The sequence below is a fragment of the Sciurus vulgaris genome, assembly GCF_902686455.1.
Source record: "Sciurus vulgaris genome assembly, chromosome: 13".
Classification (NCBI taxonomy): Eukaryota; Metazoa; Chordata; class Mammalia; order Rodentia; family Sciuridae; genus Sciurus; species Sciurus vulgaris.
Genome location: NC_136474.1, coordinates 17,142,795 through 17,160,644, shown reverse-complemented (window position 1 = coordinate 17,160,644; position 17,850 = coordinate 17,142,795). Strand labels below are relative to the sequence as shown.

Sequence of the window (17,850 nt, the reverse complement as noted above, 5' to 3'; positions counted from 1 at the left end):
CATGATATTCTCACTAATCCAGACTTTTTTATTTAAAAAAGCATACAATGTTTTAGTGCAATCTTCTTGACTATTCATATTCCCACCTTCTAATTTACTTTACTCAATTCAGAGGTCCCAAGCAACCAAACCATGATAAGTTTATCTAAATTAACTGCTAAAAGTATTTTCAGAAAAAAGTAAAAGCTGACTACTTTGAATTATTTTGTTTTTATTCTTTTTGCCAAAAGAAATAAGTTTTTCTTAATTATAAAGTTGGGAATTGTTCTGCAAAAAGCTGTGAATACATAAATAAAGGTTCTTGGTGGTCATTAGGGGTTAAGCAAAAGTGTTTTGTTGCCAGGAGGTTGGAGGCTGCCAGCATTTCAAGCAGCTGTCAGAGGCAATGTCCCCAAGCCTCGGACCATGGGTAGAGAACCTAGCCTTACCTTTTGCAGCATGGCTACAGGTTAGTTTCCCTGTGCATAATGAACACTCCCTTGCAAACTTACAATTTAGGTCAGCAAGTGAAAAAAGGGGGTAGAAAATTCAGTCTAGACACAGATGACTTGCCCACAATGAGCTCTTCAAAAAATTCTCTACTTCTAGGCTGATGTCTATCCTCACCTTCCTGTCTAGCACATGCCCTTCCATTTTTGGTAGATCACTCCCCTTTTTGAGGACCAGCTATTATGTTTGTGTTAACAGCATACATTTTAAGAGGGCACAAGTCAATACATCAGTAAGGAAAGTCTGAAGTACATTTGATATGACGGCTACTAAGAATTAGTGTAGGTGCATGTACAGTTCTGTATGTACAGTTCCTAGGGACCTGGCAAATGCAAACAGAACTACACCAGTTGTCTACAGCCACATCTCTGAGTGTTTGAGAACCTGTCTGGTTAGCTGGTGTCCCTGCCATACTGTGGAAGTCATCCCCGCGTCGGTGTGCAACCTGAAAGAGGAGAACTCACCTTCATTTTCCCGCTGTATTTAGGGTCAGAAAGAGTTTCAAAGGATGAATCTTTGCTTTTCTGCACAAATTCCGGAAATTTGGAAAATACCTGATCACATATCCTTTTGATAAGTGTTTCCTTGAGAGGGAGGGGTGAAAGATAAGACATTTCAACTGAACACATTTAAACCTGTATAAATTGAAACTGTTTATGGAGAAAATATTTCTATTTACAAGGAATACATTACTTTGAAGATTTTGCCTTCTCTAAATCAGATTATAATTCAGAAAATCTTAAAATATATGCTTTGATGAAAATGGCTACTAACTTTATCATTACTTTTTCAAAATTTCTAAAACAGGGAAACAAACACCCCCAAGAGTAAAGTGTACTATCAAAATATAACATTAAATTCAGTTTCGAAATTACATTTAAATGACATCAACTATAACATGAAAAGAAAATATAAAATCATTACATAAAATGCTTTTGAAAAGATCTTTTTATTTATGTTGTACTCTAGAATAAGAACACAATTGAAACTGCCAAAGTAAATGATTATATTTAAGACTAAACCCTGGAATTACTGATTTTTGCCACTTTAGGAAATAGTCCTAATATTCAGTATGTAATTATGTAATATGTAATATGTATTTAATTATACTCTTTTTACCTGGATTAGATAAATATAATTAGATATTTTATTAGTAGAATGGACTGACCAAATATCTTACTTAGCAATTATACTAAAGCATATTAGAATAAATGAGCATTATTAGAGCATAAAAAAGTTTTTAAGTTTAAATTTTCTCAGTTTGATTAAAAGTTTAAGTGTACACGCTTCTTTTTTTTTATTGTAAACAAATGGGATACATGTTGTTTCTCTGTACATGGAGGCAAGGCATACCATTTGTGTAATCATAAATTTACATAGGGTAATGTTGTTTAATTCATTCTGTTATTTTTTTTCCTTCCCCCCGACCCCTCCCACACCTCTTTTCCCTCTTTACAGTCCTTCCTCCATTCTTGCCACCCTCCTTAACCCTAACCCTAACGCTAACCCCTCCCACCCCCCATTATATGTCATCATCTGCTTATCAGCAAGATCATTCGTCCTTTGGTTTTTTGAGATTGGCTTATCTCACTTAGCATGATATTCTCCAATTTCATCCATTTGCCTGCAAATGCCATAATTTTATCATTCTTTATGGTGGAGTAATATTCTATTGTATATATATGCCACAGTTTTTTTATCCATTGATCAATTGAAGGACATCTAGGTTGGTTACATGCTTTTTAATATCAACATTTTATTTTATTTTTTCTAATCGTTTTGGCACTGGGGATAGAACACAGAGCCTCATGCATGCTAGGCATGAACTCTAACCGTGAGCTACATCCCCAGCCACCTAAATTTTGGGATGAGCAACTCAGTTTTCTTTAAAATTTCACAAAAAAACTTCAGATACTTAGCTAAGAAATTTTATACCAAATATCGATTTATACTAATAGCAACATCACTTTCATACCAATAGCATCACAAAGAACTGGAAGCCAACCCCACCTGTTGTCTGGAGGCCCCGGCAGCTTGCAGCAGTGCGACGTGGCTGGCGACCTTCTGCAGGACTGTGAGGTAACTGAGGTACAAGGTTTGCACACTCTCTCCATGGGAATTGGTCTATAAACAGAAAACAGAGGAAAGAAAACCAGGAAAAGGACTTACATGGCTGCATAACTTATTATGTCAAAAAAAAATCTCAATATTTTTTATCTAGTTACTTTAGCACAATGAATTGTAAGAAAATAATGGTCAACTATTTATACGAAATATCTATGAATTACTAATGTGGAATCATTTTTGGTGAATCATAATATAATAATAATGTTTTTAAAATCCTCATTTTAGAGCATGTTTATCCTTGTGATTCACAGTAAAAGAAAGGTTGCTGCTATTAAAAGGTCCCCAGTGACAGAGCTATGATGGAGTGGCCACACTATGCAGACCCCTTTATTCTCCAATATGTTTCAACATCTTCCAGGAAACTGAGCTATTTAAAAAGGGGAAGTAATTAAAATAATAAAGTAAATAAGATGAAATAAATATCAATCTACTTAAATATTTGCTTAGGATCCTTGTATGTACATGGAAATGTGACATAAAATAGGCAAAGAAAGAATAGGAAATACAGATGGCAGGTACAAAAGTACAAATGAAATTTGTTTCTAAGAAAACGTTGATAGTTTCTATTAAACTGACACTATGTCTAACATCAGAATAGTATTTAAGACTGTCATTATGAATAAATCATTTTACCACTAATGGGTAATGAGAAATTCATTCTTAAACTTATATAATTTATACCTTAAATGAAATTTCAAGATGAAAGTAGGCTACTTTCTAGTAAAAGCTAAAAGAGAGCATGCCAAATTGGAGCTTCTAAAATTAATTTTTGAAAATGTTTGAATATTGTATTTTATACGTGGTTACTATTTGATATTATAAATAATTTTTGAAAACTTTTCTCTTTAAAACTTATTGCTTCTATCCAAAGTTTAAAAACTATCTGAGTTTTTAAGTGGTTAAAAACCACTACTTACTTTGGCACTAGAACAGATTACAAGATGGTAAAGCAAGATGGTAAAGATGTACTGAAATGCTTGCCTTATAACAACAATTTCTCCTTTTTCGGCCACTGCCGCAGGTACAAGACTTAGAAGATTGAAGTATCAGAGTCACATCTTCTGTTTCTAACACTGTTTGATAGACAGCTTTCTGGAAATCTGTCAGAGAGCAATAAACCATCTGCCGAGATAAAAATACAAGTATTAGTATCATTTTTATAGCAATAATAATAAATAAAATGTATATTAGAATTTATAAATTATATTAGTTAAAATTGCTGATTTTTCCTCTAGTTTCCCTCATTGTGACAATTTCTCCCAATTCTTAAATTCTTTGCTACCAAATCATAATTTAATTTTCAAATAAACCTCACAGGACTTCTTGTTTTCAATTAAAAGGAAAAACAATATGAAAAACAAGTTACATTATTTCCTTATGTATTTTTAAATATACTGTGGGTCTTTAATCCATGATGCAAATAAATTAATATTTAGGTCAAACAAAAAAACTTGATAAGGAAATAAAAGAAAAACATTATGAATAATAAATGACTATCAAATAGTTGGAAACCTTAGAAAAAAATTTAAAACTTCCTATTACTGGAAACTGAAAACATAGTTATTTGTATTCAATATTATGATATAAATTTCTAAGATTAGTGAAGACAAGAATCAAGAAAATGTACATAAAAGGAAATATAAGTTGCTATTTTGTGCCCAAATTCAAGAAAAGAAGAAAATATGACAAAACAATGTCACCAGTTTATGAGGGATATCATTTGCCTCATATTTCTGGTACCACCAGAAATTGGTAAAATTCTTCTAGATGCAGCTATGTGTTACTAGATTCATAAACTAAACATACCATAATAGGACTTTGAGGAATGTAAGCAAAAAGGAAAAGCTGTTTATGAATATTTATGTGTATATCACTGCAATAGAATATTGTTGCAAAAAATGACATGACATTGGGCAAACAGGACACAATGCTAGATTTTTGATAAATGTGCATATAAAATATTGAGCATATCTCGACCTAATATTGACGATAAAAGTATATATGAGAACAAAAAGAATACAGAAGATGGCGGTCAGTGATTGAAGTCTGGAGGGTATTCTGGATTGTCATTAAATACAGCAGCATTTACTACACATCTCTTCTGTATCATACCTTTCAGAGCAACCACGAGAGGTTGGCTTATCATCATTTTCATTTAACAAATGAAAAATCCACATTTGAGAACCTCAGCACAACACATTTAAGTGGGGAAGCCAATTCAAGCTGTAGCATTTGATTTCAGAGCCCTAGTCTGAAACTTCTATGCACAATTCTCTCCTCATATACTTATGATTTCGTTGTTCCTACTAGATGGGTAACTAAATAATATATAATTGCATAAAAAATTTTTAAAAGTGAGGGGTTCATCAAGTATCTACATACAATAATAATTTTTGCTTTAGATAAATATCAAAGACATTGTATCAATTTCCCCATCTTGCATATCAATATCATATTTTCTTTTGAAGTCTATCTTTTTAAAGTAATACTCACTGGGATAACCTAAGATTAGAGGGCATTTCATAGGATTACTCTTATTTGGGAGAATACTAACTAGGTTTCGTTCATAGTAATTTATAGAAGCTTCATTCCATTGCCTGAACTAGAAGAACCACAAGACTAGAAACTACAAGATTACTATATTTTTAAAAATTTCTCTTAAAGTCAACTTTAAAAATTTAATAATGTAATTTTCTCACAAATTCAAAAAATTAGGTAATATAATTGCTAATATCATTCCACATAAAACAAACCTAGAAATAAAGCTCTTCATCACCTTGGTAATGTAACTAGAATTAAGGTGCCAATACATGGCGTGGTAGACACTAGATAGTACAGAGAGGACAAAAAGTAAATAGAAAATACATTAGGGAGAGAGTCTCCTCTTACTTCCTTTAAGAATTGTGTCAAGAGCCTTGATAAGAAATGAATTTAATTAATTTTATGGTTTGGATCATAAATATCCCTCAAAGGCCCATATGCTACAGGCTTGGTTCCCAGTCTGTGACACGACTGAACTTTTAGGAGGTGGGGCCTAGTGAAAGGAAGTTAGATCACTGGGGGCGTGCCCTTGAAGCAAATATCAGAACCCCAGTTTCTTCCTTGCTTTTTTCTTCCTGGCTGGCATAACATGAGCAGCTTTGTTTCCCCACAATCTCATGCCACAATGTTCTTGCCACCAGCCCAAAGCAACAGGGCTAAGCAACCATGGCCTGAAACCTCTGAAACCATGAGCCACAATAAATATTTCCTCCTTTCAAGCTGATTTATCTCATGTATGTCATAGCAACAGAAAGATGATAACACATATACTAACCACAAACCTGTTAGCGAACAGATTAGTAAATGAGTAAGGAAAACAACTGAGCTCAATTAATGTTTTCTGAAATTTCACATGTAAAAATTTTTTTCCACAAAGAATAAAAGACACAAAATCATATTCACAAAATCCCATAGAAGACAGACTTCTTCTCAGAAAGGACAATTTTCAGGAAAAAAAACAAAAACAAAAAACCCAAGAATTTAATAATATGTACAAATGTAGTTCTCACCCGGTCTTCCTTCTTAGGCAATTGATCCTTGATAAGAGTCTTGGTCCGCCTGAGAAACCAGTCAGACATCTTTTTCGCAAGCCTTTGCATGGCCTTTCGGCCAGTAGCTAGTTCTCTTTTGGTTGCTGTGTGTCTCTGACCGTGTTCTACTGGGTCAGAAAACTGCTTTTTGAAGTGGGACCTGCTACCTAAAAGTCCTGGCACAGCCCTTTATTAAAGCAATGAGAAAAATATGAACATTTTATTTAGTTATCTAAAAATAAAAACGTGCATCTCTTTTTGCATCTAAGAAATATCTTCATTCACTTGTTTATCAGGCAGCAAAAACAAAAGTCAAGAAAAAAATGTTCTTTTTTTGATAACAGTTTCAGTTTATAAAAAGATAATGATGGAATTGGTAAGTTAGTATGTATATTTACTTATGGGGCAGGAATAATATATAAAGATAGGTTTACATAGAATTCTCTATATAATATGTTTAGGATTAAATATTTACTTTTTTAAAATTTAGATATATTAATTTATTATAAGGTAGAAAAATAACAATAAAAAGCATGCATGTGGGAAGACAGGTAGGCACATAGTTTTTTTTTTTAAGCATACAGTCCACATTTATATGAATTTATTAACTAAATTCACATTTGTATTTATTTATTTTCCTTCTTTAATTTTTATTTTTACAGACTGCATTTTGATTCACTGTACACAAATGGGGTACTTTTCATTTCTATGATTGTACACAATATAGATTCACACCATTCGTGTTAATCACACATGTACATAGGGTAATAATGTGTCTCTGTCCACTATCTTTCCTTTCCCCACCAACTCCTGCCCTATTTCCTTCTACACAATCCATTCTTCCCTTGTCCCTTCCCCCTTGTTATGTATCATCATCCACTTATCAGGGAAAACATTAGGCCTTTGGTTTTTTGGGATTGGCTTATTTCACTTAGCATTATATTCTCCAACTCCATCCATTTACCAACAAATGCCATAATTTTATTCTTCTTTATGGCTGAATAACATTACATTGTGTATAGGCACCACAATTTCTTTATCCATTCATCAACTGGAGGGCATCTAGGTTGGTTCCACAATCTAGCTATCGTGCAGTGAGCAGCTATGAACACTGATGTGGCTGCTTTACTGTAGTATGCTGATTTTAAGTCCTTAGGATCAAATATTTCTGCAAACAGTTAAATAATTTTTTGACTTTTGTTTTCTGAAACTAACAATTAACTAACAAGATAGCACTAAGAGAAAGAAGCATTCGATAATTGTTTTTTTTTTTTTTTAATAGTGTTTTCACTTACCAGTCCATAACACACCACAGTTCCTTCATGTTGTTCTGAAGAATGGTTCCAGTGAGGCCGATGCGAACGTTGCACTTTAGAGCTTTCATAGCTTCTGTTACTCTTGCCTTTGGATTCTTGATTCTATGAGCTTCATCTACAATGATGGCTGACCACTCCAAACTATAAAGTAAAAATAAAAGCAGGAAAGACTAAGAAAACCTTTTTTTCTTAGTCTAAAGAATTTTTAGAGAAGAGTTTTTGCTACCAACTTTTGTAGTCCCCCTTATCACTTATTCTTTGATAATTTCACTGGATTCTAGTTAAATTGTCACAGGTTTGAACAGCTTACAAGAACAAAATATGTATGAAGAACACAAAAGGGTACAGAGATTATGTTTAATAAGAGTGGAATGAAAAGAAGAATTTAAACGTCACTAAATGACAATAAAGAATTTTTTCGAAAAGTAGCAAACTAGAGACAAGAATACAAAATAAAAAAGAAAAATTTGCAACATTAAAGGTGCATGAAAAGACAACATTATAAACTCATGGTTTTCTAAACACTGTAATACCTTACTCTGCTTACTAAAAAGGGTTGGTATCATTGGTAACCCCAGTAGCAATGCGCTCCCATTGTGGTCCATCTACTAAAAAGAAACAGTCATGTGGAAAATGGAGAATGGTTGATTTTAGGCACTTAGCAGGTGAAATATTTGAGAGCTAGAAAGCCCAGATGTAATCAAAGACAAATGAGAACGTGTCCAAAGGACCAGAAGCCACCCTAACTGGAATACTGGAGCATCAAGAATAATAGCTATAAGAGAGTAGAAAGCCCTGAATAAGTAAGAGTTAGGAGTTCTATGAAAAAAATTTAGACCCTTACCTCACATCATTTTCAAAATTAACTCAAAATAGATGATAGAGTTAAATATGAAGTAAAATTATAAAACTTACAAGACAGAAAAAAATCTACATAATTAAGGGTTAGGAACAAACTTTTCAGACATGACACCAAGTAAATTTTTTTAAAAACTGATAAGCTGGACTTCATTAAAGTTAAAAACTTGTGCTCTTTCAGACAGCATTAAGAAAACACCAAGGCATGCTACAGAACAGGAGAAAATATTAGCAAATCATAGTCAGATAAAGGACTTGAATATGGAATACATAAAGAACTATTACAACTCACACAACATAAAGCAAACCAATTAAAAGATGGGCAAAAGACATTTTGCCAAATGTCTACTTGAGAGGGAAAGGGATGAGCGGAGAGAAACTGTATGGTAGACAACTATTATGTTAACTTCTTACTCTGAAAAGCGGTCATGCAAAAGAAGCAAGCACTCACTTTGCTTTTTCAAGGTCAAAACTATAATTAATTTCTAATTAATGAGAGATGCTTTTCTTTACAGGAAAATACTATTAATAAGCATAGAAGAAATTAGAAAAACACGTAAAACCCAATAAAATAAACATTTCGGGCAAGAATAATTTGAACATGCTAATACTTCTAAGCAAAGGGGCTGAGAGACAGAATACTTAAATGGTAGTAAAATATCACCTCACAAATTATTCTCTCATTATAAGAGGAGACACAGCTTTACAGTGGAGGGATCTGGTGACCATCTCCTTAGCCTGTGGATCAAGCTTGGCGTCATTAACAGTGCAATAGCCTGAAGTGCAGTGATGTGAAGTCTACAGCATCACTGCCAAAAACATGAGTCTAATTAAGACTTAGGCTAGAATCAGTTTACTCAAGAAATCAGATGGTAGAAGAAAGCAATTTCTTGAGAAAGCATTCAGACAAATCTAATATGTGAGACATCCTAAGAACAATTAGCTTGGTTCCCACAAAAGTTCACATCATGAAAAAAAAAACAAGTTGTGGGGATTGCTCTAGATTAGGAGAGATTAAAAAAACCGAGTAACTTGATTCATTCAAGATTATTGAGTCCTGCTTTACAAATATTAGATAATAAAGATATTTTGAGGATAACTAAGTAAATTTTAACTGTTATTAATTTTCTTATGTGTGAGACCAATGCTAAACTATTTTCGGATAAAGTTCTCATGCTATATGCAACTTACTGAAATGCTTCAATACCACTAGTGTACACAGACAATGAATATATACACAGAACTGCTGAATCTAAGGAGTGAGTCTATAAAGGTTCACATATAATTGTTTCAGCTTTTCTACAGGTTTCATAATTTTCTTAATTCAAAGCTGAAAAAAGGTAAAAACCTTCAAGAACAAAGAGAAAGAGGAAAAACAAAACTCTAGAAGTTGGAAAGAAGATGGACAAGATGACTTACAAAAGCAGAGAAGGCAGTACACTATGCCAGCATGCAGAAAGCCAAGAAGCAGTCTGATTTATGGATTTAGGTCTTAAAAGGCCAGGACTTGGTGGCACCAGATGCCTCTGGAAGCTGAAGCGAGGAAATGCTCAGCAGTCTGTTCAAAACCTAGCTGAAGCTCCTAGACATCAATTCCCACTCCACTGAACAGACGGACCAACCTGTTACCCCAAAGTGAAGAAGGGAAAGGGGAAACACAGCAGTCTTCATCTTCTTTAAGACAGATCAACAGAAAATACTGAAAACTGAAGAAAAATTTAAAGTTATAGTATAAAAATGGATGTAAAGAACAAGAAAATCAGGAAGAGCTGAAGGTACAGGTGAGTTAAGGGATGGATGGAACGACCTGCAGTTCTTCCTATAAGTCTTTTATTATATTTGGTCTTTAAATCATATGTACATATAACTGTGATACACATTAAAATAAAGTAAAAAAAATAGATTAAGAATAACAAAAAGAGACCCACCCAACCATCAGGCCAAGCACAGGCGCCATCACTGAGGGACTGCCCCCCAACCCCTGCACTGGGGGAGGTGCCATCACTGGTGGGTCGCAGTTGCAGAGCGAGCTGGCAGGTGAGTCCGGTCGCCTGCACGGGAGGTAGCAGGCGGGCACCCAACCCGCCTGCCTTGCAGAGCTAGGCAGCAGGCAGCCTACCCGCCCAACCACCAGGCCAAACACAGACGCCATCACTGAGGGCGCTGAGGTCTGTCACCATCATGGAGCAAGCCGGCAGACCAGCCGGCTCGCCTGCATCAGGGAGCTGGCCAGAGGCTTCTTTATAGGCTGGTGCAGGCATTTCAAATTATTTCTGAGGGTGTGGCCATCATCATTGGAAGGGCAACTCCCTTCCTGAGACACTTACAGGAGGTTAGAGGACCTTTGACAAGACCCAGGAGTCAAGAAGAGGAGGTATTGACAGACTTGGGACCAACTCAGAGCCACCAGGTCAGTCTCTCCCACTGGTCAGTCTCCCTGGATGGGGCAGTAGTCCCGAAACGCAGGGAACTTCGTGGAGTAGAGTGGCCCAGTGAGACTCCCCTGCTGAAGCCGAGAACTCAGTCAACCAGGTGCATTGCAGAGGAGGGCCGCACAGCGAGAGGCTTCCACTCAGAGTGAGGGTCCGAGGCCCAGGCAGTAGCTCCAGTCTCCAGGGAACGTGGCAGAGGAGGGCTGCTCAGAGAGGGAGTCCCTCCCAGGGACAGGCTCCCCAGCCGAGGCGGTAGATCAACAGGAGGGCTTCCCAGTCCAGGTGGCAGTTCTGGACCAAACTGTTCTGAACTGCTCAGTGGAGAGCTGCCCAGCGGAACTTCCCCACCAGGTGAGTCTTCCCCGCTGGGTGAGGCTTTCACACCAGGGCAGTAGAACCAGAGACACAGGCCCAGATCAGATGTTCCCCAGTCTGCAGTCTAGTCCCCCTTTGACCGACCATCCATCAACAAGTGGAGGCACCTTTGCCCACTGACAGGGAATACACCCCAACTGAGGGCCACCACCCCTAGAGGGGCAACTTCCTAGTGGACCACTGCATTATCAAGTTTCTCCACGACTTCAGGCTAATGAAGGCTAAGAGGTGAGTTATTGGAAATCTACACAGACAATATTAGTCAATAGAGGAAATCTGAAATATCCCAGAGTTTCACTACTAGAGGGGTAGATACCTAAGCAATATGAGAAAACAAGGGAAGAAAATGTTCCAAACAAACCTAGATGGTATAGCAATAAAATCCAATGACAGCATGGCAGAAGAAATGTCAGAAAGGGAGTTCAGAATGCACATAATTAAAACAATCAGGGAAGCAAACAATGAGATGAAAGAGCAAATGCAGGCACTGAATGATTGCACCAATCGACAGTTAAAAGAGCAAATACAGGAAGCAAAAGATCATTTCAATAAAGAGTTAGAGATATTGAAAAAGAAACAAACAGAAATCCTTGAAATGAAGGAAACAATAAACCAAATTAAAAACTCCACAGAAAGCACAATCAATAGGATAGAACACCTGGAAGACAGAACCTCAGATATTGAAGACAAAATATTTAATCTTGAAAACAAAGTTGACCAAACAGAGAAGATGGTAAGAAATCATGAACAGAATCTACAAGAATTATGGGATATCATGAAAAGGCCAAATTTAAGAATGATTGGGAATGAGGAGGGCTTAGAGAAACAAACTAAAGGAATGAACAATCTATTCAATGAAATAATATCAGAAAACTTCCCAAATCTCAAGAATGAAATGGAAAAGCAAGTACAAGAGGCTTATAGGACTCTAAATACACAAAATTACAACAGACCCACACCAAGGCACATTATTATGAAAATACCTAACATACAAAATAAAGACAGAATTTTAAAGGCTGCAAGAGAAAAGAATCAAATTACATTCAGGGGGAAACCAATACAGATATCAGCAGATTTTTCAATCCAGACCCTAAAGCTAGAAGGGCCTGGAACAACATTTTTCAAGACCTGAAAGAAAACGGATGCCAACCAAGAATCTTATACCCAGCAAAACTTACCTTCAGATTTGACAATGAAATAAAATCCTTCCATGATAAACAAAAGCTAAAAGAATTTACAAAAAGAAAGCCGGCATTATAGAACATTCTCAGCAAAATATTCCATGAGGAAGAGATGAAAAACAATGATGTAAATCAGCAAAGGGAGGAACTACCCTAAAGGAACAGTCTAAGGAGAAACCAAGTCGTGTCAAAAAAAAAAAGAGCCAAATGATCAGGAATATAAATCATATCTCAATAATAACCCTGAATGTTAATGGCCTGAACTCATCAATCAAAAGACATAGACTGGCAGATTGGATTAAAAAGAAAGATCCAACAATTTGCTGCCTGCAAGAGACTCATCTCATAGAAAGAGACTCCCACAGACTAAAGGTAAAAACATGGGAAAAAACATACCATGCACATGGACACAGCAAAAAAGCCGGAGTATCCATCCTCATATGAGATAATGTGGACTTCAAGCCAAAGTTAGTCAGAAAGGATAAACAAGGACATTTCATACTGCTTAAGGGAAGCATAAATCAGCAAGACATAACAATCATAAATATCTATGCCCCAAACATTGGCTCATCCATGCACGTCAAACAAATCCTTCTCAATTCCAGAAATCAAATAGACTGCAACACTATAATACTAGGTGATTTTAACACACCTCTCTCACCACTGGCAGATCCTCCAAACAAAAATTGAACAAAGAAACCATAGATATGAATAACACAATCAATATTTTAGATTTAACGGACATTTATAGAATATACCATCCAACAAAGAGTGGATACACTTTCTTCTTAGCAGCATATGGATCCTTCTCTAAAACAGACCATATTCTATGCCACAAAGCTAATGTTAGCAATTACAAGAAGATAGAGATACTACCTTGTATTCTATCAGATCATAATGAATTGAAATTAGAAATAAATGACAGAGTGAAAACCAGAAACTACTCCAACACCTGGAGATTAAATAATACGCTACTGTATGAGGAATGGATAACACAAGACATCAGGAAGGAAATTAAAAAATTCTTAGAGGTAAATGAGAACAAAGAAACATCATATCAAAATCTCTGAGACACTATGAAAGCAGTACTTAGAGGAAAATTTATTTCATGGAGCGCATTCAATAAAAGAAGAAAAAAATCAACAAATAAATGACCTAACACTATAGCTCAAAGCCCTAGAAAAAGAAGAATAGAGCAACACCAAAAGTAGTAGAAGATAGGAAATAGTTAAAATCAGAGCTGAAATCAACGAAATTGAAACAAAAGAAACAATAGAAAAAAATTGACAAAATAAATAGTTCGTTCTTTGAAAAAATAAACAAAATTGATAAACCCTTAGCCACACTAACAAAGAAAGGAGAGAGAAAATCCAAATTACTAAAATTCGGAATGAACAAGGAAATATCACAACAGCCATGACTGAAATACAAAACATAATTAGAAGCTATTTTGAAAATCTATACTCCAACAAAATAGAAAATCTTGAAGACATCAACAGGTTTCTAGAGACATATGAATTACCTAAACTGAACCACGAGGACATACACAATTTAAATAGATCAATTTCAAGTAATGAAACAGAAGAAGTCATCAAAAGCCTAACAACAAAGAAAAATTCGGAACCAGATGGGTTCTCAGTCGAGTTCTACAAAACCTTTAAAGAAGAGATCAGTCCAATACTCCTCAAAGTATTTCATGAAATAGAAGAGGAAGGAACCCTCCCAAACTCATTCTATGACGCCAATATCATCCTGATACCTAAACCAGACAGAGACACATCGAGGAAAGAAAATTTCAGACCAATATCCTTAATGAACATTAATGCAAAAATTCTCAACAAAATCTTAGCAAATCACATACAAAAATATATTAAAAAGATAGTGCACTATGATCAAGTGGGTTTTATCCCAGGGATGCAAGGTTGGTTCAACATTCGGAAATCAATAAATGTAATTCACCATATCAACAGACTTAAAGTAAAAAATCACATGATTATTTTGATTGATGCAGAAAAAGCATTTGATAAAATACAGCATCCCTTTGTGCTCAAAACACTAGAAAAAGTAGGGATAGTGGGAACATTCCTTAACATTGTAAAGGCTATCTATGCTAAGCCCATGGCCAATATAATTCTAAATGGTGAAAAACTGAAAGCATTCCCCCTAAAAACTGGAACAAGGCAGGGATGCCCTCTTTCACCACTTCTATTCAACATTGTCCTTGAAACTCTAGCCAGAGCAATTAGACAGACCAAGGAAATTAAAGGGATATGAATAGGAAAAGAAGAACTCAAACTATCCCTATTTGCTGATGACATGATTATGTATGTAGGGGAACCAGGATATTCCACCAGAAAACGTATAGAACTCATAAGTGAATTCAGAAAAGTAGCAGGATATAAGAGATCAATGCTCATAAATCCAATGCATTTTTATCCATAAGTGATGAATCTTCAGAAAGAGAAGTTAGGAAAACTGCCCTATTCACAATAGCTTTGAAAAAAATAAAATACTTGGGAATCAATCTAACAAAAGAGGTAAAAGACCTCTACAATGAGAACTACAGAACACTAAAGAAAGAAATTAAAGAAAACCTTAGAAGATGGAAAGATCTCCCATGTTCTTGGATAGGCAGAACTAATATTGTCAAATTGGCCATACTACCAAAAGTGCTATACAGATTCAATGCAATTCCAATTAAAATCCCAATGACGTATCTCACAGAAATAGAGCAAGCAATCATGAAATTCATCTGGAATAAGAAGAAACCCAGAATAGCTAAAGCAATCCTTAGCAGTAAGTGTGAAACAGGGGGTATCGCAATACCAGACCTTCAACTATACTACAAAGCAATAGTAACAAAAACAGCATGGTATTGGCACCAAAATAGACAGGTAGATCAATGGTACAGAATAGCGGACACAGACACACACCCAAATAAATACAATTTTCTCATACTAGACAAAGATGCCAAAAATATGCAATGGAGAAAAGACAGCCTCTTCAACAAATGGTGCTGGGAAAACTGGAAATCCAGCAACAGAATGAAACTAAACCCCTATCTCTCACCCTGCACAAAAATCAACTCAAAATGGATCAAGGACCTTGGAATCAGACCAGAGACTCTGCATCTTATTGAAGAAAAAGTAGGTCCAAATCTTCAACATGTTGGCTTAGGATCAGACTTCCTTAACAGGACTTCTATTGCACAAGAAATAAAAGCAAGAATCAATAACTGGGATAGATTCAAACTAAATAGCTTTCTCTCAGCAAAGGAAACTATCAACAATGCGAAGAGAGAGCCTACAGAGTAGGAGAAAATCTTTGCCACTCATACTTCAGATAGAGCACTAATTTCCGGAATATATAAAGAACTCAAAAAACTCTACACCAAGAATACAAATAATCCAATCAACAAATGGGCTAAGGAAATGAACAGACACTTCACACAAGAAGATCTATAAGCAATCAACAGATATATGAAAAAATGTTCAACATCTTTAGTAATAAGAGAAATACAAATCAAAACTACACTAAGATTCCATCTCACCCCAATTAGAATGGCGATTATCAAGAATACTAGCAACAATAGGTGTTGGCGAGGATGTGGAGAAAAAGGTACACTCATACATTGCTAGTGGGGTTGCAAATTAGTGAAGCCACTCTGGAAAGCAGTGTGGAGATTCCTTAGAAAACCTGGAATGGACCTACCATTTGACCCACCTTTCCCACTCCTTGGCCTATACCCAAAGGACTTAAAATCAGCAATAGAGATACAGCCACAACAATGTTCATAGCTGCTCAATTCACAATAGCCAGATTGTGGAACCAACCTAGATGCCCTTCAATTGATGAATGGATAAAGAAACTGTGGTGTATATATATATATACACCACAGTTTCTTTATCCATATATATATATATATATAATGGAATATTACTCAGCCATAAAAAATAATAAAATTATGGCATTTGCAGGCAAATGGATGAAATTAGAGAATATCATGCTAAGTGAGATAAGCCAATCTCAAAAAAACCAAAAGACGAATGAGCTCGCTGATAAGCAGATGATGACATAATGGGGGGTGGGAGGGGGGCAAGAATGGAGGAAAGAGGGACTGCATAGAAGGATAAGAGGGGTGGGAGGGGTGGGAGGGGTGGGGGGGAGAAAAAAATAACAGAATGAAGCAAAAACTATTACCCTAGGTAAATGTATGATTACATGAATGCTATGCTTCTACTTCATGTACAAACAGAGAAACAAGATATATCCCATTTGTTTACAATAAAAGTGAATTTAAAAAAAAGAATAACAAAAAGATACAGTTTACTCATACTATATAGTATGCTTATCTACTCTTTGGATTATCTATGTTCAGAGGACTATTATCACAAAAATATTTACTCAAATGAAATATTTGAAAAATCTATCAAAATAAAGCCATTTGAACTAATAAATACAATAAAATAAAAATGGTAATATTTTGATTCCTCTAGTCATATAAATAAATGATTAGTAGTTATAGAATTCTTGCAATTCCTTAATATTTTTAGCAGTCATTGAAAATACCAACAAATATTTCTTCAGTAAATACTATGTGCCAAAAGTGCAATAAGAACCAAATCACAAAAATAGAAGTAAAATCTATATTAAAAGGCTTACAGTCTAAAGGGATAGGCAGGTAAAGAATAGTTAAAATATGAATGGTGCTATGATAAATCAACTTATTACATTTACCTAACTGTATGAAGTCTTTTGGGGGTGGTACAGTATCCTGGTTAAAAACCCACACATGGTCAATGTTTAAACATCCATGACTAATTAATTATGTGGACTTGAACAAATCACTTAATCACTTCATGCCTTTGATTACTCTGTTTCTGCCAGCATCAATGAAACAGTAACATGTTAACTTACTAGTTTGTAAGGGCTAGTAAGACCTGAAAAAAATGGTGCTCTAAATCCAACTTTACCAATAATTACATTAAGTATGAACAGTTTAAATATCCCAAGTAAAAGGCATGGATTTAAAAAAGCAGGATTCAACTATATACTAACTACAGAGATTCACTTCAAATATAAAAAAGAAATGTGAACTAAAAAGATGGAAAACTATATTCATGCAATAAGCATAAGAAGAATCTATTGTTACAGGTGTTAATATCAAAGGTAAACATTATTAGAAATAAAAAGAAACACTTTTAAGTAATGAGATCAGGAAAAAAATAACAGTAATTGCACATATGCCTCATAACAGAGCCCCAAGATGCATGACTGAAAGCGGCAGACTGTAAGGAGAAATAAGTCTAGGATCTCAAAACTTCTCTCTCAGAAATGTAAACCAACTCAAAAGAAAATCAATAAAGATGGAGAACGCTTGAACAATACCTTAAAGAGCTGAGTCTTATTAATATGTATAGAACAGTATACCTGACAACTGTAGAATAAATTTTTAAGTGTACATGGATCAGAAAAATGCAATTTACTTTACAAGATACCA

At 35.2% G+C, this 17,850-nt stretch overlaps 1 protein-coding gene across 3 annotated transcripts in view; it reads right to left on the bottom strand.

Annotated features, from left to right (window-relative positions):
• ERCC6L2 (ERCC excision repair 6 like 2) overlaps positions 1 to 17,850 on the bottom strand; it is a 110,762-nt gene that overhangs the window by 69,338 nt on the left and 23,574 nt on the right. For all 3 annotated transcript variants that reach the window (XR_013758741.1, XM_079108819.1, XM_079108820.1), the window contains 5 exons: positions 7,484 to 7,645; positions 6,168 to 6,375; positions 3,598 to 3,738; positions 2,500 to 2,613; positions 954 to 1,073 (listed from right to left, as the gene is read on the bottom strand). Coding sequence is in view for 2 of the 3 variants with exons in the window: in XM_079108819.1 (XP_078964945.1) it covers positions 954 to 1,073; positions 2,500 to 2,613; positions 3,598 to 3,738; positions 6,168 to 6,375; positions 7,484 to 7,645 (745 nt within the window). In the remaining variant the exon portion in view is untranslated. The remainder of the gene's footprint in view (positions 1 to 953; positions 1,074 to 2,499; positions 2,614 to 3,597; positions 3,739 to 6,167; positions 6,376 to 7,483; positions 7,646 to 17,850) is intronic.